Below are 24,123 nucleotides of genomic sequence, written 5' to 3'. Positions count from 1 at the left end.
AGACCTCTCAGCACCATGTCTGCCTACACCCTGCCATGTCCCACCATGATAAGGACGAAACCTCTGAAACTGTCAGCCACCCCAATTAAATGTTTTCCTTTCTAAGAGTTGCATGGTCATGGTGTTTCTTCACAGCGATAGAAATCCTGACTACGCCAATTGCCTTAATCCATATGGGAAAACCCAACCCAAATTCGGGCAGCACCCTTTAAAGGCAGCCCAGGTATAGAAGGACAGGGACAGAAGATGACTGGCTTTTCTTATCAACATCGAGTTAATTTACTGCTGATGAGTTCTTTGATATCAGAATCAACTTTTCTGGGCTTTCAACACAGACTAGAGTGGCCCTCCAGAAACCTCCAGGCCTTCCGTGCCAGGCGGAGACTGCCTAGGCACTCAGCCTCACGGACTGAGTAACTGCAGGGCTGTCGGCCTCTAGGATGTGAGACAGCCATTGTTGGACTACGCCTGTGGAGGCATCCAGCATCCAGCCTCAGGAACGTAGCAACTGTGGATTCTTGACATTCCAGGTGTGAGACAGCTATTGTTGGGACCATTTTGACCATATTTCCTAAACCAATTTGATAGATCCTTTTTTTTTTTTTTCCCCTGGTTTTTCGAGACAGGGTTTCTCTGTATGTATTTGGAGCCTTTCCTGCAACTCACTTTGTAGCCCAGGCTGGCCTAGAACTCAGAGATCCACCTGGCTCTGCCTCCCGAGTGCTGGAGTGCTGGGATTAAAGGTGTGCGCCACCACTGCCCAGCTTAATAGATCCTTTTAATACACACACACACACACACACACACACACACACACCAGTTCCTCTAGAGAACCCACACATGACACTGTCAAATGTGTTGTTCTAGGTTTTTCACACCTTACTGTAAATTCAAGGACCTCAAACCCTGAAGGTGGAGTGTAGATCTACCCAGAGGAAATCTCACTGGCAGGACCAATACGAGGCCTGAAGCACAGGGCACCTCTGCATTTAAGACACGAGAGGGACCTAGCTAGCCTGCTCTGCCACCAGCCCTGTGAATGGCAAAGGACTAGAGTCTCCAGGTAAAGAAGTGTCCCATATCCTGAGCTAAATAAAGACATGGGCTTGGAATCAGAAGCAGTAACAGGCGGTCCAGAGCTCACCACTTTTGACTGCTGCTGCTTTTCTTAGACAAAGAAAGAGACACTAGGCCCCAGGACAGAAAGAACCCCCAGACTTGTGAACACAGCAGGGAAATTTGAATCTCTGCTGCCAGCCTGGGAGATAAAGTGGGGGTGGTAGTGCCACCAGGCTGAGGAGCTGGGGGACCAAGGGACACCGCTGGGCAGAGCTTATGCTGTAGGGCCTGGGCATACTGCCACACCACCTATGTTGCCACCACCTCACCACTGTCAAGCACACCAGGGACGGCCCCCTGTTGGGAGGCAAGCCTGGCCTCTCCAGGAAGCAGAAAAGGCAGGAAAAGGAATCAGGTCCAAATGTCACTCTGGAAAACGGCGGACCAGAAGGTGCTATACATCTTCCATGTGGGATGAGACTGGAAGCCAGCATCTGGGAAGTGCCACCCAAAGTTCCTCACTGAGCCCCAACCCCCTCCTAACCCCTTCGCCCCAAGTCTATAACACCACCACTTGATTAGAGAATAGTTAAAAAATAAACAGCTTTATTGGTGACCCAAGGGAGCTAAGGTCTCCAATCCATCCCTCGCTCCCCAAGGTGTCAATTGTAAAGGCCTTCTCCAGAGGCCAATCACATGATTTGTGAGAGTTCCTGGCACCGAGTCAGCTCTCTACCCTTAATTCGAAAAATTGCAAATCCTGATTTCTGAGTCAGCAAAGTCAGAGGCTAGAGTCCCGTGGGCATCAGCACCCTGCCTGTGGGAGCTCAGGAGGCTGGCCAAGTTGTTCAGCAATATCTGCAGAGCTGTGGAGACAGAGGCCAGAAGGCCACAGGAAACCGCCCCAAGATTAGTTTCCAAGAGGGCCCCTGCTCTGGCAGGGCATGGAAACTGGCCCTGCGAATGCACTTTGGGTATGGTGGGGGTCACGTCGCCAAGCAGCCTGGGGAGGACAGAACCCTGCCATGTCCTTGGCATGCCAAGGCTCCATGGTCCAGGCTCAGTGGGGCTGCCATAGCCTGTCATTCTTGGGTCCTCACAACCGGGACATCCGTGAAGAGAGCCCCTGACTCTTGATGGGATATAGGTACCACATCACAACCCCTGAAGGATTGATGACCACGCTGAAGCTGCTTTCACTCTTGAGGCCACTGATGATGTCCCCTGTGAAGACGTTCTGGCCCTGTATTGAGGAGGTATACATCATTATCAAGATTAACATGAGAACAGCTATACAGAGAGGCCGCCCTCAGAACGCCTAGAGGCTGGTACTTCCGCCTGTCTGTGCTAGGCCTCCAGGACACCCCATAGGAGTGGGGATGTCCCACTCACTTATTAAGCAAGGCTGACAGATGTCCAAGCAGACAATAGAAAAAGCCCCACCCTGTGGAAAACTGCAAGAACAGTGAAAAGCATGAAGGCTGCCAGTGAGTGAGGACCGGCTTGGGATGGCAAGGGTACTCATTCACACCCAGCAGCTCCATCTACATGGCTAAAACAACAGTACAGAGAACAGCACCAGCCACAGCCTCCCACTGCCCCCCCCCCCCCCCCCCGCCCCGGCACTTTCCAGGGCTCTCAGGCATAGGGGACACTACGTGTGAGCCAGGGCCACCTGGATGCCAGAAGGCTGGGCCAGGGGCTGCAGGGGACGGGGCACTCACCTCATATACTCTGGATCTGGGGTATTTCAGGTCCAAGAGGGAGGAACGGAAGTGGTAAGGCATGTCTGTCCTGCGGCTGAAGAAGACCAGGGCGCTGGCCTCATTGGACAGGTGCCGCTTGTACACTTCGATTTGGGATTCACTCTGGGCATGAAAGAGAACCACTGGGTAGAGTCCCGTGTTCAGTCTGGCCCTGACATCCCTGCCGTCCATACCCTCCCCCACAGGCTCTCTTTAATCCCGGCCCACAGCTGTGTCACAGAGACTTGAGGCCGATGTGGTATCACAGCCATCTTAGCCCTTTTCTCTCCCTTCCCTTCCTGACTCAGCAGACGCTAACTAATTCTGTGCCAGGCCCTGCAACAGGATGGCAAGAGGTACAGACACCGAGAACTGGGGGCACACCCTATGGGCACTGCTAAGAGCACTCCAGGGCTGCAGTTGGGAGCACTAAGAGAGGACAATGAACGAGAGGAGGGATGCAGCTGGCCTCATGTAGAGATTGCGTCATTATCCAGAACAAGCCTCAGGCACAGCTCCACCATTGGCACCTCTGGCAGGGACTAGTTATCTCCTTGGGACATCACTAACTCAACAAGGGCCTTCTGTTGTTTTTCTTTTTGGTTTTGGAGACAAGGTTTCACTATATAACAGTCCTGGCTGTCCTGGAACTTGCTCTGTAGACTAGGCTGGCCTTGAACTCAGATATCCTTCCCAAGTGCTGGGATTAAAGGTGTGCACCACATGGGCTGGAGAGATGGCTCAGAGGTTAAGAGCACTGACTGCTCTTCCAGAGGTCCTGAGTTCAATTCCCAGCAACCACATGGTGGCTCACAACCATCTGTGATAGGATCTGGTGCCCTCTTCTGGCCTGCAGTCATACATGCTGTATACATAATAAATAAATAAATAAACCTTTAAAAAAAAAAAAAAAAAAAAAGGTGTGCACCACTTCCACTGCCCAGCTTCTTCTTCTTCTTTTTTTTAAGACTGATTATTATACTTATATGTATGAGTGTTTTGCCTGCATGTATGTAAACTTACTGCATGCATGTGATGCCTGAGGCCAGAAAAGAGTGTCAGATTCCTGGAATTGGCGTTACACACACCACATGCATTCTGGGAATTGAACACTGAGTCCTCCAGAAGAGGATAAGTATTCTTAACTACTAAGCCATTTTTCCAGTGCCAACTTTTATTAACTATTAATATGTATACGTGTGTGTGTGTGTGTGTGTGTGTGTGTGTGTGTGTGTGTGTGTGCTGCATGTACATCAGAGAACACGTGGAAATCAGAGAACTTGTGGCATTTGGTCCTCTCCTTCTACTTTGTGGGTCTCAGGACTGAACCCAGGCCATCGGGGTCTGCAGCTTTACCAGCTGAGCCATCTTGCTGGGTCTGTACAAGTCCCTTCTATAGTTTGATAGATTTCTTTTCATTAGAGGCAGGGATTTATGCGCAGAACTAAGGCTTTGGGGAGACACTATTGAATTCAAGTACAAATGCATGGCCTTGGGAGAAAGTTGCTTAGATTCTGGAAGTTCTAATTTCAGTAAAACAGAGTTACTGAGAAAATGCATGCAGGATGCCCAGCCCTCAGTGGTACCCAACAGTAGACACCAGCAGGAATAACAGTATATATACAGCAGACACTGGCAGGAGTAACAGTATACAGTAGACACTGGCAGGAGTAACAGTATACAGTAGACACTGGCAGGAGTAACAGTATACAGCAGGCACTCACAGTATCAACAGTAGACAGTAGACACAGTAGCAACAGTATACAGTAGATACTTGCAGTAGCAACAGTATACAGTAGTCTTTGGCTAAAACATTCTTGAGACTCTGGAGAAAAGTACTCATTTTCTGCTGCAGGACATCACCTGAGTGCGGCTGCTGTGACTCACTGCTCCTCTGTGCTCATCGTGTATCCCCACCCTGACTCTCAGGAATTGTCCTGCTCTGACCCAGGCAAGAAGCCAGCAGCTCCCAGCAGCATCCCTAACCCCACACCACCAGGAGGGAGACCCAGCCCCAGCTCTGCTGCTCTCAGGGGAGCCCAGCTCCTTAGCCTCCTCTTCTTTTCACCCCGATTCCAATACCTTGAAGATCCTGAGTCCTGGGATGCCTAAGGGGTCCTGATTGATTTTGATCATGAGTGGATTCTGAAGAATGTCCATGTTCTGAGGGGAGATGGTACGCAGGTCCGTGGACATGAAGAGGGGGGCTGCCAGTATTGTCCACAGGGCCATCTGGGCCCGGGATTCCTCAAAGCTGAGGCCGAAGTTCCCGATGATCAGCTGGGGACAGAGGAAAGGAGTAATCAGTGCAGGCCTCCTCAGGGAGGTGGGCACCAGGGCCTTTGCCAAGCATGTGGCCGAGGCAAGAGCAGACAGGGACCGGGGAGAAAGATGCATGTGGGGGCGTGGCTCAGCACACACAGCCAAGGGGCGCTAGGGCAAGTCATATCCCATCTGGCATCAGCTTCCCCTGTGCAGAGGGGGTGATGGTCTTTTGGAGCTGCTCAGATGATAGATACAATGGGATCCTATGGCCAGAAAGTTTGTGAGTGGGGAGATGCAGGTTAATAAATACAAGTTCAGGGCCTGCTCTGGGCCAGAGGGAGTTCAGGGTTAGCCTGAGCAATTCAGTGAGGTTTGTCTCAAAGTAAATAATAGAAAAAGGGCAAGTATATAGCTTAGTGTAGGGTGCTTGCTTAGGATGTGTAAGGCCTGGGTTCAACCTCAGTACTGGGAGAAGAAAAACAAACAAACAAGCAAACAAACAAACAAACAAACAAACAGAAAAGAGGCTGGGCTCTATGGCTCCTGCCTGTAATCTTTTTTTTTTTTTTTTTTTTTTTTCCCAAGACAGTTTCTCTGTGTAGCTTTGCGCCTTTCCTGGAACTCACTTGGTAGCCCAGGCTGGCCTCGAACTCACAGAGATCCGCCTGGCTCTGCCTCCCGAGTGCTGGGATTAAAGGCGTGCGCCACCACCGCCCGGCCTGCCTGTAATCTTAGTTAGCACTTGGGAGGTAAATTTCCATGAGTTCAAGGGCAGCAAGGTCTACATAGCCAACCAGGGCTATCCAGAGACTTCTGTCTCAAACAGAAAAACAAAAACGAGAAAGAGAAGGAAGGACAGATGAGGGAGGAGTGAAAGGAAGAAATGCTAGGGAGAAGAGGAGAAACCAGCTTAGGGAGAGTGCCCATAACTGCCGCTGGCCACTCTCGGCCACAGCTGGATGGACCACAGGGATTCCTGACTCTACGGCAACCAACCAGTCCATAGTCAAGATGCAAATACTCATGGCTAATGCTGTGGTCACTGCCATTATTCTCACTTTCCCAATGACAAGACCGGGGCATGGAAGATAGTGAGGATCTGGGCCATCCAAGCCAGGGTTATTAGCACACGCCTTTAATTCCAGTACTTGAGCTGGAGGCGGGAGGATCTGTGACTTCCAGGCCAAGCAGGATTCCACAGTGACACAGTGAGAGCCTGTCTAAAAAAGAGAGAGATGGGGGAAAAGAACACACACACACACACACACACACACACACACACACAGAGAGAGAGAGAGAGAGAGAGAGAGAGAGAGAGAGAGAGAGAGAGAGAGAGAGAGAGAGAGAGAGAGAAGAACCATGGAACTGGAACGGGCCAGCTGCCGTTGAGAGCTGGAGCAGGAGCGCCAAGGCAGGTGAGCTCAGCTCTCCAGGCTGGCCCTCCTCCTGCCTCATCCATCATTGTCATTGATCGGTGATGCTTCCTGACTCACTGGACTGATAATCCTGAAAGTATCTGTGCCAGTCACCAGGGCTAGGATTGAGATCAGAATAACGAGAAGCAGGATGTGGAGGCAGCAGTGCTGGGGGAGGGGCTGGGGCAGGGCTGGGGGCTTTGCAGGGTGAGAGGGCACAGCATCAAAGGAGCCAGAGGCAGAGGGGGAAAGGGACACAGAGCACAGGAAGGCCGGATGGATGCTACAGATGGCTCTCAGAGCTCTCTGAGACATCGGAATGTCCGGGGAGGTGCTTAACAATAGGTATTCCCAGATTATGCTCTTGAACATTCTGATGTGAAAGAGGGGTGCAGGGAGGGGCTTAGAAGACCCCAACACACCCAATCCAGTTTAGTGTCGAGTTAGGCCCTACCCTAGAAGAGTGGTTCTCAATCTGTGGGTCGCGACCCCAAGGTGGGGGTCACATATCAGACATTTACATTATGATTCATAACAGTAGCAAAATTACAGTTGTGAAGTAGCAGTGAAATAAATTTTATGATGTGTTGGGGGGTCCCCACAACATGAGGAACTGTATTGAAGGGTCGAAACCTTAGTTAGGAAGGATGAGACCCACTGCCCTATAAGGAAGAGAGGTGGTGGGTTGCAGGGATGGCATGCAGGGTGCGGCTAGAGACCTCCCCTCCCATGCTGGTTACCATGTCTGGGTCATTCCAGTGTCCAGGACCTGCCACCGGCTGCAGTATGTCCTGGTATTTCACAAACCAGTCCAGAATGGAGACCACGCTCTTCCAGGAGTCCTGGATATCATCATAGTTGCGCCAGAGATTGCAGATGTTGGCCATCAGAGTGTAGTTCACCTGGATGTCGGGGAAGCCAGCACAGGTCACCCTGACGCCCAGGGACCACCTACCAGCTGGGGAAGCTAGAAGATGGAGGCTTTGAATGAGGCGGAGTGGGTCCTCAGGGGTGTGTGTAGTCGGGGAAGGCGGCCCCACTCAGGGGCTGCCCAGGCCCTCCCTCCATGCAGGGGATGCGCCGTCACCCACCCCACCATGTGCCATGTACATGATGTGCACTCCCATTTCTTCGGTGGCAGCGCCACCACTTGCCTCCTTCAGGTTTGGAGGTCTGAGCCCTTCTGAGGCTCTGCCTGGCCTCAGCAGCCCTCTGGGTCTTCTGGCCCACGTGGAACCCCCCAGGATTCTGATCACTTGCTGAACACTGTACCTGTGGCTTGCTTGCCTGCCTTGGGTGCCATCACCAACAACCTATCTGATGAGCTGGCTGAGGCCTCCGCTATGGGTCAACAACCCGATCTCTAGACACCTACCAATGGGTGTGTTGGCTAACTATGAGAACAACTCTTTGGCCTGGCGTGTAGGAGGTGATGGGGCCTGGGAGGGAGAAGCCACGGCAGACAGGCACACAGAATGGCTTACCTTGGGGGGTAGGCCCCCTTCGTAGGCTGGCCAGCTACAAGAAAAGGCGATGGGGCGGCCTGTGGCGTTCAGGGCAGCAGCCATCTTGGGATACCCTGCAGAAACCCCAATTTGGTGACTGAGCAGGCACAGGAGACAGTCTAGGAAACGCCTCCCCATACCTAAAGATTTACTTCCGGGGTTGCCGAACTTTAGGCGGTAACTATGGTGCCATTGTATCTTTAGGGGGCCTGGGAGCTGCAAGCAGGGGGTGAGGGATTTGGGAAGACTGCCACTGCTGGGTGGGGGCAGACTGAGCTCCACAGCTGCTGCTCCTCTCCACATGATGGTCCAGCCAGGCATGAACTCACCCTCTGCACGCTCCGCGTCTGTGGAGTAACAGCCATCCAGCTTCAGCATGTCCACCTTCCACTCGGCGAAGGTTTCGGCATCCAGCTCCACTTTGTCTAGAGTGGTGCCGGGGTAACCCATGCAGGTCATTTTGCCCATGTCCTCATAGATGCCCAGCTTTAGACCCAGGGAATGAGCCTGTGGGGGTTGGAGAGACACATAGAGGCTCAAGTGAGGCCCTCTTCATAGGCATCTTGACAGAGCCCATTCAAACCTCCAACGGCTCCTCAGACACCAACATGGCCCCTGATCTTGGGCGTCTGAATGGCCTTTGATGGTAACAGGAGCCTCGGACATCAGCATGGACCCTGGCTGCAGTAGGGCCACAGACTCAGACATGGCCCTCAGCTGCAGCTCTGGCCCAGATGCCAGCATGGCATTGAGATGATGGTGTGCCAGAAACCGGAGGCCTAGAACCAGATCTGTGACTCATTACAATGCACATTTGCTACTAAAGCTGATAGGACAAAAGGGTATGCTATATGACGCACCGAGGCCCCCAGTGCCACCAGGACGAATGAAGAAGTGTTGGAGAGGCAGAAAAGGAGAAGTGAAGAGGTTTTTTTTTGTTGTTGTTTTCTTTTCTGTTTTTTCGTTTTGTTTTTATTTTTGTTTGTTTGCTTGCTTGCTTGATGTGTTTTGTTTTCTTTGGTTGGGGGAGGGTATGAGGGGACCGGGAGGTGAGCAGAATTGGGGTGCATGATGTGAAACTCTCAAAGAATCAATAAAGAAATTAAATTAAAAAACAAAACAAAACAAAACAAACAAAAACTTCAACGGCTCCCAGGGCTGGGGATGTAGCTCAGCTGGCAGAGTGTATACCTAATGTGCACAAAGCCCTGGGTTCTAGTCCCAAACACTGCATGAACTGTGCAGAGTGACATGCACCTAAAATCCCACAGCATCAAACATTTGTGTTTGTTTGTTTGAGACAGGGCCTCTCTATGTAGACCAGACTAACCTTGAACTCACAGATCTGCCTGCCTCTGGCATGTACGACCACACCCAGCTAGCACCAGACATTTAAGGTTATCCCCAGCTACGGAGTGTTGGAGGTCATCCTGGGCTACACAAGACCCTACCTCAATGAAATAAAGTAGACACCCTGGGACCGAAAGGCTAGCTGTGGCCATTTTCTTCGAGCTGTCTCTTGCCTTGAGGCCTTTTACTGCCCCAGAAGCCTCATCTCTGGGATCAATTCAACAGGATGCCTCCTCCAGAGGAAGGGAGAGGTATGGCCTTCATACCAAGGGGCAGGGCTGGAGCGGGACTTACGTAGTCAGCCAGGAAGGCAATGCCATGAGGGAAGCGCTGGGGATCAGGTATCAGGCGGCCGCTGGCATCACGCCCACCAATCCAGCAGTCATCGATGTTGAGGTATACATAACCAAGGTCCCGCCATCCATCCTGGGCCAGCCGGTCAGCCATCTCCATGAAGAGCTGTTCGCTAGCAAAGGACAGGAGGATGCTGTTGCTCAGTAGCCCAGGCGGTCCCTCATGCCTGCTCTTTGATCTGCTCTGAGTGTGAATTCTGGCTATAAAGATCATACCTCTCTCTAGCCAGTCAATGGTGGCTCACGCCTTTAATCCCAGCACTGGGGAGGCAGAGGCAGGTGGATCTCTGTGAGTTCGAGGCCAGCCTGGTCTACAGAGTGAGTTCCAGGACAGCCAGGACTACAAAGAGAAACCCTGTCTTACAAAACCAAAAGGAAAAAAAAAATCATGTCTCTGCTATCAGCTGAGGACTAGGCTAGATAAGAAGAGTAAATGACGCCCAGGATTGTGTCAGGGTGGGGTAAAAGGGGTGGTCTGGCCCCTAGGCCAAAGGGCAGGACTAGACCAAGGGAAGCATGTGAGGCCTGACTGGCCTTTTATCTCTTTTCAGTTACTTCAGGGGCCAGGTCCACCCCAGGGTCCCTACCCACTGAGGCCCCAGGTAGGTCACGGGGTTAGGTATCAGCCTGCAGTCTCTGCAGGCTTGGTGATTCTGACCTTGCACTTTTTGCTAGTGAGTGTCCTCCATCCCCGACCCCCATTTTGTTGCCCCGGGTGTACAGATCTTACTCACCTGATGCAGTTCTTTGGGTCCTGGTCACAATCAATGTTACATCGGAAACGTTCCCAGGCCAGCCAGCCCATGGGTGGCGTTCGCAGGAGCCCATTCTCCAGCATCAGCACCTGGGTCACCAGGGCCAGTAAGAGCACTGGGGGGAAGGTGGACGGTGACTTGTATGTAAGTGGCTCCCACAGTCTCTCACCCTAGTCATCACCTCACCCCACTCCCACCTTGCACAGCCCAGTGGGAACTAAGACTATCCAGTTCAGGTCAGAGTTGGGTCAGCCCGCAGTTGTGGGGAAGGCATGTGGGCCAAGGCAATGTGCTCAAGAAGCTGGGTGACCCACTTGCTGTTGCCACAGGCTGGGAATCAACATAACTGGGCCCTGAAGTCATGTCCTTGATATATGTGAGACCAGATCCCTCCTTCTCTCCTACACAGAAGTGGCAGTACATTGTGGACAGACTCTAGGTTTCTGAGGCCTTGGGGCTCTTTGCTCTCCAACTCACAAAGCCTCGGAAGGGCCTGAAGAGGTTGGTCAGGATGGACTCACACCCAGCTGCTCACCTACATAAGCCCTTTCCTCTTGGGAGTTCAGTATCCATCCCTACATGTAAGTTACTGTACCCACTTTACAGGGATGCTATGGCAGGCTGGTACCCGGTAGGATGGGCCTCTACACTGCAGCAGGGCTGAGAAAGGAAGTGCCCCTCTTTGGAGGGGAAACGATTCCTGGGTGGGGAGCATCTCCTTGCTTTTCCTGACCCAGTTCCAAGAAGAAGAGAGGAAGTGTTCTCCCCACATACCTACATCAAGAAAGAGGAATAAGTACCAGACAGAGGCCTGGAGCTCCCCCCTCCACAACTCTTCCCCCAAAGCCACCCCAGTAGGTTGTGGGTACCTGTCTTCTGCAACATTGCTTTGGAATCAACTCTCAGGACCCAACCGAATCTTCTCTGCTCAAATCGGCTTTATATGTTGAACTGTGGAAGATAACATGGTAAATGTCTCATCGGGCGCCAGCGTGCCTTTAATCCCGGCACTCGGGAGGTAGAGGCAAGAGGATCTCTCTGTGAGTTCCAGGCCAGCCTGGTCCACGTAGCGAGTTTCAGGCTAGCCAGAGTTACATAGACAGACACTGCCTCAAAAAGAAGACGTTATGGCCGGGCGTTGAGGTGCACACTGTTAATCTCAGCACTCTGTGAGTTTGAGGATAACCTTGTCTGCATAGCGAGTTCTAGGACAGTTGTGGTACCAAGTCGCTTCCATCACCGTCACTCCTTCCCCAGCCATCACTTCCCGGAGCCTGGGCTCTCCTTTTAGAACTACATTGAGACTAGGGCGCCGTCCTTTTACCACATCATTGCCAAAAGCGGCATGACTGGTTCCAGGAAGCTCCGGAAGAACGGAGGCGTTGGGCCCTACCAGGCTCCGGATCCCCACGCGGGATCCGGGTTCTCTGCCTCAGCCCTCAAGATCCCAGGTCCAGGGTAGACCTTGGTCCTTACCTTCTCTCTTGCTCGCTCGGTCCGCTGTGCGCTCACCTTGGAGATCCCCCAGTCGCTGCCACTCGTACCTATAGCGACCCGGAGGCGGGGCATCGCGGGGCAACCCTTCCGGAGCAACCAATCAGAATCCCCTAGCAACGCCGTGCCCTCCCTCTATGCCCCAGAACCCCGCCTCCATAAGCTCCGCCCACTTAAGTTCGCGTTCTGCGCGCTCCCGAGGCGCGTCCCCGTGGGAATCGGCTGCAGGACTCTGCGCGCTCGGCTACGCGCGCGTCTGACTGGTGTCCTCTGTGCTCCGCCCCAGAGGGCGCGGGTGGTGGGTGGCCCGTACTGCTCGCTCTCAGTAAGTGGCGGTGCAGTGAATTTCTACTGAGGGCGAAAGGAGACAGCCCAGAAACCTGGCCCTTAACTGCTCAAAAACCGGTAGTGAGGAGGCTGGGTGGGATTTCAGCCCTCGAAAAGTTAGGAGGCTGTCCCCTCCCCTCTATCTGACACCCAAGGGGTTATTCGCCCACCCGCTCCCCAAATTCATTCATTCATTCATTCAATTATTTAAGGAACATAGGCCTGTGCCATATGCTATTTCTGGATGCCTTCACACTGATGGTAATCATAACCGGTCCCTAACGGAACAATGCCGTCTTCCACATCTCAGGCAAACTTACTTCTCTGTGCTGCAGCCCAATGCTCAGTACATTCTACTTTTTTCCTTGTCCTTCACATATAATTTTCCCAAAATCCTGTGCTCTCTACCTTCGGACTTCACCCCTTGTATCACACTGCGAGGCTGGGCTCATCACATATTGTCTGGATGATTCACAGAAGCCCCTCAGTGACTTCCTGCTTCCAGCTAAGGTTACTTTCTCCACAGCAGCCAAGGCAAACCTTGAAAACTCAGCTCTGTGGGCTGGAGAGATGGCTCAGTGCTTAAGAGCACTTGTTGCTCTTGCAGAGGACATGGGTTCGGTGTCTGGACTCACATGGAGATCAGGGGATCTGACACCCTCTTCCGAACTCCGAGGCCACCGGGCATGCACACGGTGCACACAGACATCCATGCAGGCAAAACCACTCATACAGTAAAATAACCTAAAGAGAAGCCCAGCCAGTTCCTGGTCACGCCTCTCTCAAGCCGGTTTGTCTACTCTCTTAGTTTGGAGCAACGGCTTTTCGAAGCCCCACCCTCTACCTTTTGGTCCTGTTTCCGGCTGTCACCTTTTCCTCATTGCTCTCCTTGTGGCTCTGCCAATACAGCAGCCCTGGGGTGGGGTGGGGGTCCTTTGGACTAGCTGTCCTCTCTGCCTAGACTGCTGACACCCTCATATCCCTTAGTTATTTGTCAAAGTGAGGTCTACTCCGACCATTCTATTTAAACCACAAGCTTCCCACCCTGAGAAGCCCGTGCTCTATTTCCCCAGGCAATTTTCACCTTGTAACATTTTTCACTCTAGACGATACTATTAATTGAAGAAAAGTGCGTAAACAACAACAATAACAAACACCCACTGCACCCCACAAGAAACCATGCAGCGTAACTCAAAGCAGGGTGTAGTCTACGCTTCTCTCTCTACATTGTGAGGTCAGGCAGGGGACCTCAGAGCTGAGACCTAAATGTCAAGGAGCCCTGAGGCTAGCGGTGGGGGTAGGGTGAGAAGAAAGGGCCCTCTGGACTTCAGGAACTGCAAAGCAGAGGTTGAGGTGAGAACCCACAAGCTCCTGGGCAGGCATTTGAACGCGTTTGCCTTCAGGGCTTCTGGGAATCCTGCCTGCTCTCCCGCCGTCCTCCCTGCAAGCCTTTGGATGGACAGACACCAGGTAGAGCCTCGGGACCACAAGTGGACTGCAGACCCGCACCGGCAGGTGATAGAAGCCGTAATGGCCAATTTCGAGAGGCAGAGATGGGGCTGACCCAAGGACTTGGTTGAGAAACTCGGCAGGTTTTGCAGGCTCTATAGGAGCTCGCCCTAGGAAGCGCCCTATCTGATGACTTGCCAGGCTTGGCTGTGCCGGGGTGAGGTGGGACTGGATGGCCGGTAAGGGGGAACTTTTGTGGGAAAAATAGGACACCCGAATTCTCCTTCGGTGGTGGGCTGGAGGCCTGTGGGTAGCCTGAGGTTTGTGCTCGGGATTCGAGGCCATCCTTCACCGACAAGTCCTGCGACTCAGGCGGGTCCCCACCCTCCAGGGCCTCAGTTTCCCTCCGGTGTTGCTGAGACGACTTTGCAGATCCCAAGGCCTGGTGGGTACTGGGCGGGGAGAGGCCGGGGCGGTAACACGAGCTTCACGGGCGGGGTCTCCCGGCTCCCTCGGCCACGTTTGCCGCCCGGGCGGAGGCTCGGGATTCGGAGCTGGGGACGACCGCATCGCACCCGACGAGCCAGGCTCGGGTTCTGGAGGTGAGAGAGGAGGGCCGGGCGGGCTCCGGGAGGAGGTGACCTGGAGGGCGTGGCTGTGGACGTGGCTGGAAAGCCCGGGCGGGATCCAGGGACCCAGGCACCAGGGCCGTCCCAGGGCGAGGCCTCATCTCCAGGCGCTCGTGGGCTCAGCCCCTCGCTGGGGCCCACGAAGGGCTGCGGCTAAAACGGCCTCTTCCTCTATTCTGGGCCTGCTTGCTTCTCTTTGGAACCCTTCTCCTTCCCCTCGCCCATCCTGGCTGCGATTTCATCACTCACTGCTTGATTAAGTCATTATTTATTTAACTGTATTTGCTTACTGCGTGTCTCTCCAGCTGCCAAGTAGATTTCAGGAGGACGGGGACCTAGTTTTGTCCACTGATGTATTCCCATGAATTCAACAAGTCTACATAGGGCTGATCATTGGAGGTTACTGGGCAATCAAGCTTAAGTGATAGACAGGGCAATTAAGCTATGATGACAGACGTCCTGCAAATGGGGACAGTGATCAATGAAAACATTGACAACAGTGCAGGGGTTGGGGGGAGTTGGAGAAAGGGACAAAGCCAGAAATGGAGGACTGCTGGCCAGCTGACCTTAGAACAAGCCACTGTGGATACAGCAGCAACCAGGAGAGGTTTCTGCCATACTGTGGTAACAAGTGCTAGAAGGGAAAGCCTTGGCTGGCACTTCACTGACCTCCCTAGCCTCAGGGGTCCATAGCTACAGTCAAGAGGGGAAGCTCAGTTGCCCTGGGGGATGAGTGGGGCATTCAAACAGGGAGGCAGGGCTTCCTGCAGGAGTGCTGGCGTTAGAACAGCAATTCTCACGTTCTTTGAGAACTGTGTTGCAAGCTCCCTGGGTGGGAAACATGTGGCTGAGCTGTGTGGTTAGATAAGAGGCCACCCTGTCCCCTCTGTAGGCTTTTCTGATAAGTGTGTCACCAACAAGACCCCACCTAGAAAGTGTGAGACCGTGTGCAGCTCCTCCTTCATTATATGACCCCTGCCGGTTCAGCTGCTCTATAAGGAGCCTTGGCGCAAGAGAATTTGGTGGGTATGTCTTCAGTGTCCCCAGTGCCACTGGAGTTTATAGAGCAGGTCCCCTTTGACCCATCACTGGCTGGCCCTTCTCCTGCTTCCTTGTGGCTCTGAAATCACAGGTTCTTATTAAGGTGGGCCAGACACCACTGAGAGACTGGTAGGGGCCCAGGAAGGTCAGGGGACCTGAGCATGGCAGCAGGTGTGCAGTCCCAGGACTGGGAAGGTGGAGACAGTTGGATCAGCTCAAGAGCATCCTTGGATACATAGTGAGTTAGAGAGCAGCCTGGGCTACCTGAAACCCTGTCTTTAAAAAACAAACAAGCAAACAAAAAACCACCATGCCAATGTCCTGCCATTGTTGTAGAATATTATTTTAAGGTGTGCTTCTTTTGTTTATGTTGCATTTGTTTAGCCCTGTGAAGCTGTGTTACTCTGTCTGTCTAGAACACTTGATGGTCTAATAAAGAACTTAATGGCCAATGGCAAGGCAGGAGAAAGAATGGGCAGGGCTGGCAGGCAGAGAGAATATATAGAAGGAGAATCTGGGAGGAGAAGAGATCTAGGAGCCAGAGAAGGAAGAGGACTCCAGGGGCTAGCCACCCAGCCACACAGCAAGCCACGGAGTAAGAGTAAGATTTACAGAAATAAGAGAACGGGAAAAGCCCAGAGGCAAAAGATAGACGGGTAATTTAAGTTAAGGAAAGCTGGCAAGAAACAAGCCAAGCTAAAGTCGGGCATTTATAAGTAAGAATAAGCCTCCATGTGTGATTTATTTGGGAGATGGGTGGTGGGTCCCCCAAAAGAGCAGAAACAATATTTCATTCTTGTTCTTTTGATATAATTACTGTCTTTTCTATTACAGTTTTTTGATATCCAGTTGTTGTTTTTTGTGACCCGTACATGACCTTTGAGATGAATGGCAAGGAAGACTAGTCAGTCTCCTTCACAGATGAAGTCTGAGAGCTGCAGTAGGAGCCACAGGACTGGGCTGCAGGTCTTCTGAGCTACCATCTCTCTATCTCAGCATTCTTGTGGGAGCCATGAAGCTGAACAAGAGGAGTGTGGCCCACTATGCTCTGAGCGATTCTCCAGCAGACCACACTGGCTTCCTTCGTACTTGGGGAGGACCAGGGACCCCCCCTACTTCCAGTGGTGCTGGCCGAAGATGCTGGTTTGTTCTCAAGGGCAACCTGCTATTCTGTTTCGAGAGTAGAGAAAGCCGGGCCCCTCTGAGCCTGGTGGTATTGGAGGGCTGCACCGTGGAGCTGGCTGAGGCTCCTGTGCCCGAGGAATTTGCCTTTGCCATTCGCTTTGATGCCCCTGGAGTGCGCCCACACTTGCTGGCTGCGGATGGGCAGGTTGCCCAGGAGGCCTGGGTGAAGGCACTGTCCCGAGCCAGCTTTGGCTACATGCGACTTGTGGTACGAGAACTGGAGAGCCAGTTGCAGAATGCCCGTCAGAGTCTGGCCTTGCATCGCTGTGCGTCCCAGAAGTCTGTTGCCAGCTGCAGTAAGCCTCAGCCTCCTGACCGACGGGCTCCAGGCCCTGAGAATGGCCACTTTCTCCCCAGGGACCGAAACTCCAATGTTTCTGTGGAAGAAAAGGGGAGCAGGCCAGTGGGTCGGGATTTGACTGAGTGGGAGTTACAGGGCCCTGCCAGCCTCCTCCTAAGCAGGGGACAGAGCCCTGTGTCCCCTGAGACCTCCTGTTTCTCTACCCTGCATGACTGGTATGGGAAGGAGATTATGGAGCTGAGGCGAGGATGGCAGCAGAGGGCCAGTGGGAGCCAGCCAGAGAGCAAGCAACAGAACAGCCCCTGAGCCAGGACCTCTGAGCTGTGGCCCTGTCCTGCTGGTTGGGATGCCGGGGTCAGTACTTCAGGAGTTAAATGTTTACTCATTTTCCGTGTTGTGTGTGTGTGTGTGTGTGTGTGTGTGTGTGTGTGTGTGTGTGTGTGTGTTCTGAGGCCTGGAAAGGCCAGGTGGCTGATGGGACCATAAGGTGATGCAGGAAGCGGGCTGTGCTCCCCTGCCCCTGCAGGACACTCTAGCCGTAATTTCCAACACAAGAAGTCTTGGGCATCTACATGCCAGAGGTGACTGCAGAAGTTGCTTGAGGACTGACATTGACATGGTTTGGGTAGGGCTCTCTGTAGGAGAGGCTCTTCAGGTGCTAACGGGGGATTTCTTCTCTCCCCTGCCCCCTTGTCAATGTAGAGTGCTGGATGGACATTGCCCTGGGAGAGGCAGGCAGCCTTTATACAGGGGCAACCCTTCCCAATCCGTTGTTCAGGGCCACTCCTAGAGACCCTGTCACTGATTGCTTGTTTCCCAAGGCTTGTCTGCCAAGAACCCCCATGGCTACTCTCCCGTGTATCATGCCAAGTATCCTTTTCTTCTGTTCTGAGAGGCCAAATGGCTGGGCCTACAGAGCCAGAAGCCAGGCCCATCTGTCCCCTTTATATAGGTGCAGTGACAGTGACTGTGGGAAAATGTGGGGCTTGTAGAGCTATACCCCCTTCCCAAACAAAGTCTGCCTCTTCCTGACCTCCCTTCTTTCCCTATCTGGGGCCTTGGGGCAGCCTGATCAAAATTTATCCAGGCCTAAAGGCCAAACATTGGCCTCCAGGAGACTGAGTTCCATGGTCTTCTTGGCCAGGGCCAGTTCCTGTGATGCCAGCCATGTTTCTCAGGCCTGCTTGTAGCATCATAGCCAACTGCCCTTGATTGTACGCACAGGTACTTTATTACTACAGTATTACTAACTTTATTACTACAGTAGTTAGTGTTCGTTCTTTAAATAGTTTGGTTTTTGGAGACCGGGTCTCACTCTGTAGCCCTTACAGGCCTGGAACTCATTCTTAGCTTTGCAGGTGCTAGGATTATAGATAGGAGCCATCACTCCCAACTTGCTCTTGTTATTTGTTTTGTAGCAGGACCTGGTGGGAAGGCCTGCCCGCCTAGCCCCTTATCTGGCTTCCGTTTTGTTGTTTTCCTTATAATCAGAACAGCAAAGTTTGCAGGATGTGGTAGCAAAGGAGGTAGAGGAGGACCAGGAATTCAAAGACATCCTTGACTACATAGTGGGTTTTTTACTAGACTGGGCTCCCCTCATAAAATTATTCATTTTAGTTATTATAATCTATGTTTACAAATGAAGAGCCAGGAGTCGGAGCTGAGAAGCCGGTGTCCGAGGCTAGCAACCCAGTGAGTCCGGGAACCTGCCTTGCTGGTACAACCTCCAGCAGGCCAATCGCTGCTTGCTTGCTCCTTAGCCCTGTATGAGAAGCTTGCTGTCCACTGCACCTGTGGTTCGAATGCTCACAGACACTATGGGCTCTCGTTAACTTTTTATTGTTACAATTTATTTTTATAAACTCAAATACCAAGTAAAGTTTTTCATGATACATTTCGGTTTCTTAATTAATTCAAGTCTTTAAGTGGTGAAGGTCACTAACACCTTTACAAACGGAGCCCTAGACGGACGGCCCCGCCCTCCGGAGCCCGGGAGGGGCGTCGCTGTCCTTCTGACGTCACCACGCCGGGCGGGCGCCGAGGGCTTTCCCACCGCGACAGGAACGCGGGCACTGCGCAGGCGTGAGGGCTGCGGTTTCCCGTGTATGTCCAGAGTCTCGCGAGGCTTGGAGGCGGGTCTTCTGCGAGAGGGCTGCCCCGGACGTGCGGGGTGTGGATCCCTGCGAGGGGCGGAGCTGGAGATGGCGTCCGCAGCGGCTTGCCGGCTGGCCCGGAGAGCAGTCCTACCAGGGCCTCTCTGGAGCGGGCCGAGGGGGACGAGAGGTGGCGATGTTTCCGCCGTACCGGGTAGCTCAGGTCGCAGCCTGGTACCGTCGAGGTCAGTCATCGTGACTCGCAGCGGAGCCATTTTGCCCAAGCCGGTGAAAGTGAGTGTCTGACTAGAGGCGGGGCAAAGGGATCGAGGCCAGTCACTGGGGGAAATGAGTGTGGTCTGTGCTGATTGACAGGCGCACAGGCCAATCATAGTATTGGCATGGATTGGGTTGTGGACCTAAGACTCAATTGTGCGCAGTTGGGTTGCGGACTTTGACAGGTGGAGGAGAATGTTAAGCTGGAAGGCAGCAGCGGGACGTGCACTGTCTTATCTTGAGGGGCGCAATGACCCATCTTCTAGGGCCAGAAGAAGAGTCGATTGTGTCGAATTATACAGGTCATGCCATCTCTGCCTCAGAGGTGATGGGATAAAACAATCCTGACGAAGTGAGGAGGGAATGAGGAAGTAATATACTTAGTAAAGACGCGGAGCAGGCCCTTCTATCCTGAGAAGTGTGCAGAGAATCTTAAAGAAGGGTTTTTAACAGGTGAATCGGGGCACAGCTGGCGTCCGAAGCTGGTAGCAGAGTTAGGTCTTGACAACCAGGGGCCACGTCCTGGTTTTTTTTTTTTTTCCACCACTGAACGCTGTCATTTGCCCTCAGTGCCCCTAAGGAAAATGTAAAGTCTCGTAGACCAAAGGTGTGCTTTTTGACTGCAGGGCTGTGTAGAGTTGAAGGGAAAACGAAATCTTTTAGAGGTAGTCTGACCTGTACTCACAGTTGACGGCAGTCAGGGTCCACAGCAAGAAGCAGGAAGGTGCAGCTGCTTTATTAAAAAAGAGGCCACAGCTAGGGAACCAGAAAGCAAATGCCAGTTTGAAATGTCACCGGCTTCCCTCCAGGCCACTCTGTCTTTTCGTGTTTTTAAAGTTTAATGTGACAGTTTCTCAGGCAGCAGGAACCAGTTACTCAAAAGAGAACTGTATGGAAGAACCCCGTCACTGCACATCCTTTTGTAACTCATTTTTTTATGTGTGTGGGTGTTTTGCCTGCATGTATGTCTGTGCAGTACTTAAGTGCCAGATGTCCAGAGGCCGGAAGAGGGTGTGGTGTTCCATGGAACTGGAGTTACTTGCTTATGAAAGTCCACGTGGGTGCTGAGAATCAAACCCAGGTCTTCTGGAGGAACAGCCAGTGCTCTTAACCACTGAGCCATCTCTCCAGCCCCTGAAACTCACTTTTATGTGTGTAGATCTGATCACAGTCCAGCCATGCTAGTGCTCTCACCCAGTTGTTTATGGGTTTTGCAAGGAATTGGTTGTGCCCTAATTTTTAGTTACTTATTTTCCTAAATTTAGTTTAGCTTTATGCTTTTCTTTCTGGTATCGATTTTGATGGCCTTTACTTCTTTGTTGCTCTGAATTTTTCCAAAGACTTTAACCATCAGTTGTTGTCTGGATCTGGGGTCATTGGAGGAAATGCCCCTGAGGGCTAGGGCTTGAGATGCAGCCGCTGGTCTTCAGTGCTTACAGCATGCCTCTCTCTGCAGATGTCCTTTGGTCTCCTCCGTGTCTTCTCCATTGTGATCCCTTTTCTCTATGTTGGGACACTCATTAGCAAGAACTTTGCTGCTTTACTTGAGGAGCATGACATTTTTGTTCCAGAGGATGACGACGATGACGATTAACAGGTAAGACCTGCCTTTCCTCTAATTGGACAGGAACAAGAGTAGGGTGGAGCGTCTGATCCGTGATGCAGTCTGGCCTGCAGCAGCGTTTGGACATTCAGGGCAGAAGACTCAATGAGTTCACCCACTTCAGACTTTTTGTCTTTCTCCTATGTTGGATGGGGGTAACTTGACTAACAGATTCACTGTTATCTCTTACAACTAGGTTAAGATCCTAGCTAGCTTTTCTGTTGTCCTTGATGTACCTTCATTCAGTCAACCAACATTTTCTTGATTTAATATGCTTTATACTTTATACAAGTCATGTAATCTCTGCCTCAGAGATAAAGGGGTAAAACAGTAAATTATGAGGGGGGTAAAGGGAATGAAGCAATACAAAGAAAAAGGGACTATGGGGAAAAGGGTGGAGGGATGCAGAGCAGGACCTTCAGTCCTGAGATGGATGCAGGGAATCTTGTAGGGTTTTTACAGATGCATCAGGACAGAGCTCTGAAATTGGTGTTTGAGGTTGACAGCAAAGTTAGGTCTTTGCATCCAGGGTTCTTGACCAAGTTAGTGAGGCCAGCAGCTTCATACTGAAATTTAGAAACTGGCAGGGGGTGGGAGAGATGGCTCAGCCATTAGCCCTTGCAGAGGACCCGAGTTCTAGTCCCAGCACCCACTTTGGGCAGCTCACAACCACCTGTAACTCCAGCTGCAGGGGATACACCACCTTCTTCTGGCCTCTGTGGGCACCTACACACATGGCAAACACATATATAAGTAATTTTTAAAAGGCAACTAGCAAATCCTCATTGCTGTCAGGTTTGTTTGTTTGAGATAGTTAGCTCTGGCTGTCCTACAACTCACTATATAGACCAGGCTGGCTTCAAACTCACAGAGATTGGCCTGTCTCCTGAGCGCTAGGATTAAAGATGTGCACCCTGTTACTGCTGTCAGTTCTACCACTGTGCTCTGGCCTAGCCAGTGTCCTGCTCACAAACCCTTAGGGCTCCCAGTGCTCTTCCCATTCAGCTTTCCTGTGCTGTAATGTGTGCTGCTGCATGGCTAGACTGTCACAGGCAAGGACACTCCTGCCTCTCTGCCTGGCATTCTTGTCGTGATCTGGTCATACCTTCTAGGTCATTTTTATCTTCCATATTCCCAACCATAGGAGGAAGTAACCTTGAGGGCCATGCCTTCTGTGGTCGTTTCAGAGTGGGCTCTCTGCAGGAGTCATCATTTTATTATTATTAACATTTACTTATGTGCCTGTGTGTACGAATACAGTACTCATGGAGGCCAGGAGACTGTTAGGTCCCTTGCAGCTGGAGTTACAGGTAGCTGTGAGCCATTTCAGGCAGAACTGAACTCTGGTCTTCTGCCAGATAAGTATGTGCTCTGATTGGCTGAGCCATCTCTCTAGCCCCAGGAGTCATTTCTTGAGTTGCCCTCATTCTAACCCACGTATAGGCCCATTGTTCTACTGTCTTAACTCCACCCATTCTTCGTTGTCTTTGCTACATCTCCCTTTACTTCCTATTTGAAAGTGACTGTTGCTAAAGCCTGGTGTGGTATTGCCAGCTTTTCTGATCCCCGTCCCAAGAAGTGGAGGCAGAACTCAAGGATAGCCTTGGTAAAAGACCACCTTATTTCAGAAAGCAGAAGAGAAAATGCCTCAGGCCTAGTGGCACACACCAGTAATCCCAGCACTGGGGAAGTGGAGGCAGGGACAAGTTCAAGGTCATCCTTGGCTGCAGTGAGTTTGAGACTACCCTGGGTCCAGCAGAAACTTTCCTCATAAAAAAAGTGACTGATGCTTGCCTTTCTTACAGGGCATGGAGAAGAAGTACAGAAAGGAGAAAGCACTAACAGACGAAGTGGTGGCATGCTCGGCTCCCTCCCTATTGGCAGAAGGGTCAGGGAAAGCCCTCAGCCTTACCTCACGGTTTGTGACAACAGCCCAGAACCCTATGCTTTGGGAGCTTCCCTCAAATGTGCTGTCCACAGACAGAGCACTGGAAATAACAAGCAAGCCAACTACAAGTAACGTAATAAATACGAGCTGTGTATGACTGAATGGCTGTTCCCGTTTCTCACTCCCAGTAGGCTCAGTTGTACTTGGTTGTTTCTCTTCTATGTCCAAAGAAGCATCTTACTTATTAAGAGTCAGGACATCCTGGCTGTTACACAACCACAGACGTCATCACGGGGGACTGAGAACCTTTTTCTTCTAATTATTTTTAACTATATCTGTTTGGTGCTCTTGGAGGCCAAAGGCATATGGCCCTCCTGGAGCTGGAGTTAAAGGTGGTTATGAGTTGCCTCATGTAGGTGCTGGGAACCAACTCTGGTCCTCTGCAAGAGCAGCAAATGCTCTTAACCACTGAACCATCTTTCCTGAGATTTTTAAACATTTTTTTACTTTGCTAAAGTCCAGCAGAAACTTTCTTCAAAGCCACTTAGGCTAACAACAGCCTTAAGCCTGGAGGGGTTGCCATGTGCCAAATGTGGAGTTTTGTTACTTCTTTTTTTTTTTTTTTTTTTTTTTTCCTGGTTTTTTTTTTTTTTTGGTTTTTCGAGACAGGGTTTCTCTGTGTAGCTTTGCGCCTTTCCTAGAACTCACTTGGTAGCCCAGGCTGGCCTCGAACTCACGGAGATCCACCTGGCTCTGCCTCCTGAGTGCTGGGATTAAAGGCGTGCGCCACCACCGCCCGGCTGTTACTTCTTAATAGTTAGAATATTTTGTAAAACTTGGGCCCCTGGGGGCAGGGATCCTTGGTGCTGTGGGATCACTCAGTAATTATATCTAAAGACTCTTGAGTACCTTTCTCCAGCATTCAGGACTGTCCAGGGAAGGAGGCAGAAGCAAGAAGCAAGAACATTGGTAGTTCAAGGTCATCCCTGGCTATAGAGTGAGAAAGTCACTTTCCTTGGCTACATGAGATCCTGTTTGGGGGAAAAAAAGTGCAGAGTAGTAGGATGATTCTGTTCTCTGTTTGCATTGAGTACAATGAGTAGGAAGTTAATTGCATTTTTAAGGACCAGTGCTTCTAAGTATTTGAGCATCCATAGTGTGGGCTATCTCCATAGTGTGGGTTCTGTTGCCTCTGATAGAAAAAGCCTTGACACCAAGATGCCCAATCTTGGAAGTGCAACTACAATAACGTAAGTAAGTACATACACAGTAAGTACAACTACAGTAACTAAGTCACCAGCTTCGTATCTACTGTGACAGAACCTGGACAGAGAAGAAGCCTTATCCCTTCCTGCTTCCCCATGCAAAGATCTGATACAGTTGACAGCAA

The 24,123-nt window shown here is 51.6% G+C and overlaps 3 protein-coding genes across 7 annotated transcripts; 2 read left to right on the top strand and 1 right to left on the bottom strand.

The window, feature by feature from the left end:
• Positions 1 to 1,648: 1,648 nt before the first annotated feature.
• Positions 1,649 to 13,449, bottom strand: Naga (alpha-N-acetylgalactosaminidase). The gene is made up of 10 exons (XM_059248159.1): positions 11,924 to 13,449; positions 11,317 to 11,398; positions 10,427 to 10,562; positions 9,634 to 9,805; positions 8,319 to 8,496; positions 7,969 to 8,063; positions 7,225 to 7,386; positions 4,887 to 5,084; positions 2,784 to 2,927; positions 1,649 to 2,302 (listed from the first exon to the last, which is right to left on the bottom strand). The coding sequence occupies exons 2-10, from the start codon at positions 11,330 to 11,332 to the stop codon at positions 2,156 to 2,158; spliced, it is 1,248 nt and encodes a 415-aa protein (XP_059104142.1). The 5' UTR covers positions 11,333 to 11,398; positions 11,924 to 13,449; the 3' UTR covers positions 1,649 to 2,155.
• Positions 12,104 to 20,813, top strand: Pheta2 (PH domain containing endocytic trafficking adaptor 2). 5 transcript variants are annotated; one of them, XM_059248156.1, is made up of 3 exons: positions 12,104 to 12,266; positions 16,222 to 17,227; positions 20,699 to 20,813. In XM_059248156.1, the coding sequence occupies exon 2, from the start codon at positions 16,400 to 16,402 to the stop codon at positions 17,177 to 17,179; it is 780 nt and encodes a 259-aa protein (XP_059104139.1). In that variant the 5' UTR covers positions 12,104 to 12,266; positions 16,222 to 16,399; the 3' UTR covers positions 17,180 to 17,227; positions 20,699 to 20,813. The 5 variants fall into 5 exon arrangements, with proteins under 5 accessions (XP_059104139.1, XP_059104137.1, XP_059104135.1 ...); XM_059248154.1 differs by lacking the exon at positions 12,104 to 12,266 and adding an exon at positions 12,866 to 13,621; XM_059248152.1 differs by lacking the exon at positions 12,104 to 12,266 and adding an exon at positions 12,866 to 13,738.
• Positions 18,964 to 22,895, top strand: Smdt1 (single-pass membrane protein with aspartate rich tail 1). Its single transcript, XM_059248158.1, has 3 exons — positions 18,964 to 19,260; positions 20,699 to 20,839; positions 22,651 to 22,895. The coding sequence occupies exons 1-2, from the start codon at positions 18,979 to 18,981 to the stop codon at positions 20,834 to 20,836; spliced, it is 420 nt and encodes a 139-aa protein (XP_059104141.1). The 5' UTR covers positions 18,964 to 18,978; the 3' UTR covers positions 20,837 to 20,839; positions 22,651 to 22,895.
• Positions 22,896 to 24,123: the final 1,228 nt, after the last annotated feature.

Source organism: Peromyscus eremicus, chromosome 20 (assembly GCF_949786415.1).
Source record: "Peromyscus eremicus chromosome 20, PerEre_H2_v1, whole genome shotgun sequence".
In the NCBI taxonomy this organism is placed as follows: domain Eukaryota; kingdom Metazoa; phylum Chordata; class Mammalia; order Rodentia; family Cricetidae; genus Peromyscus; species Peromyscus eremicus.
The sequence above is the reverse complement of the archived record's forward strand: the minus strand, read 5'-3'. Positions and strand labels throughout refer to the sequence as shown.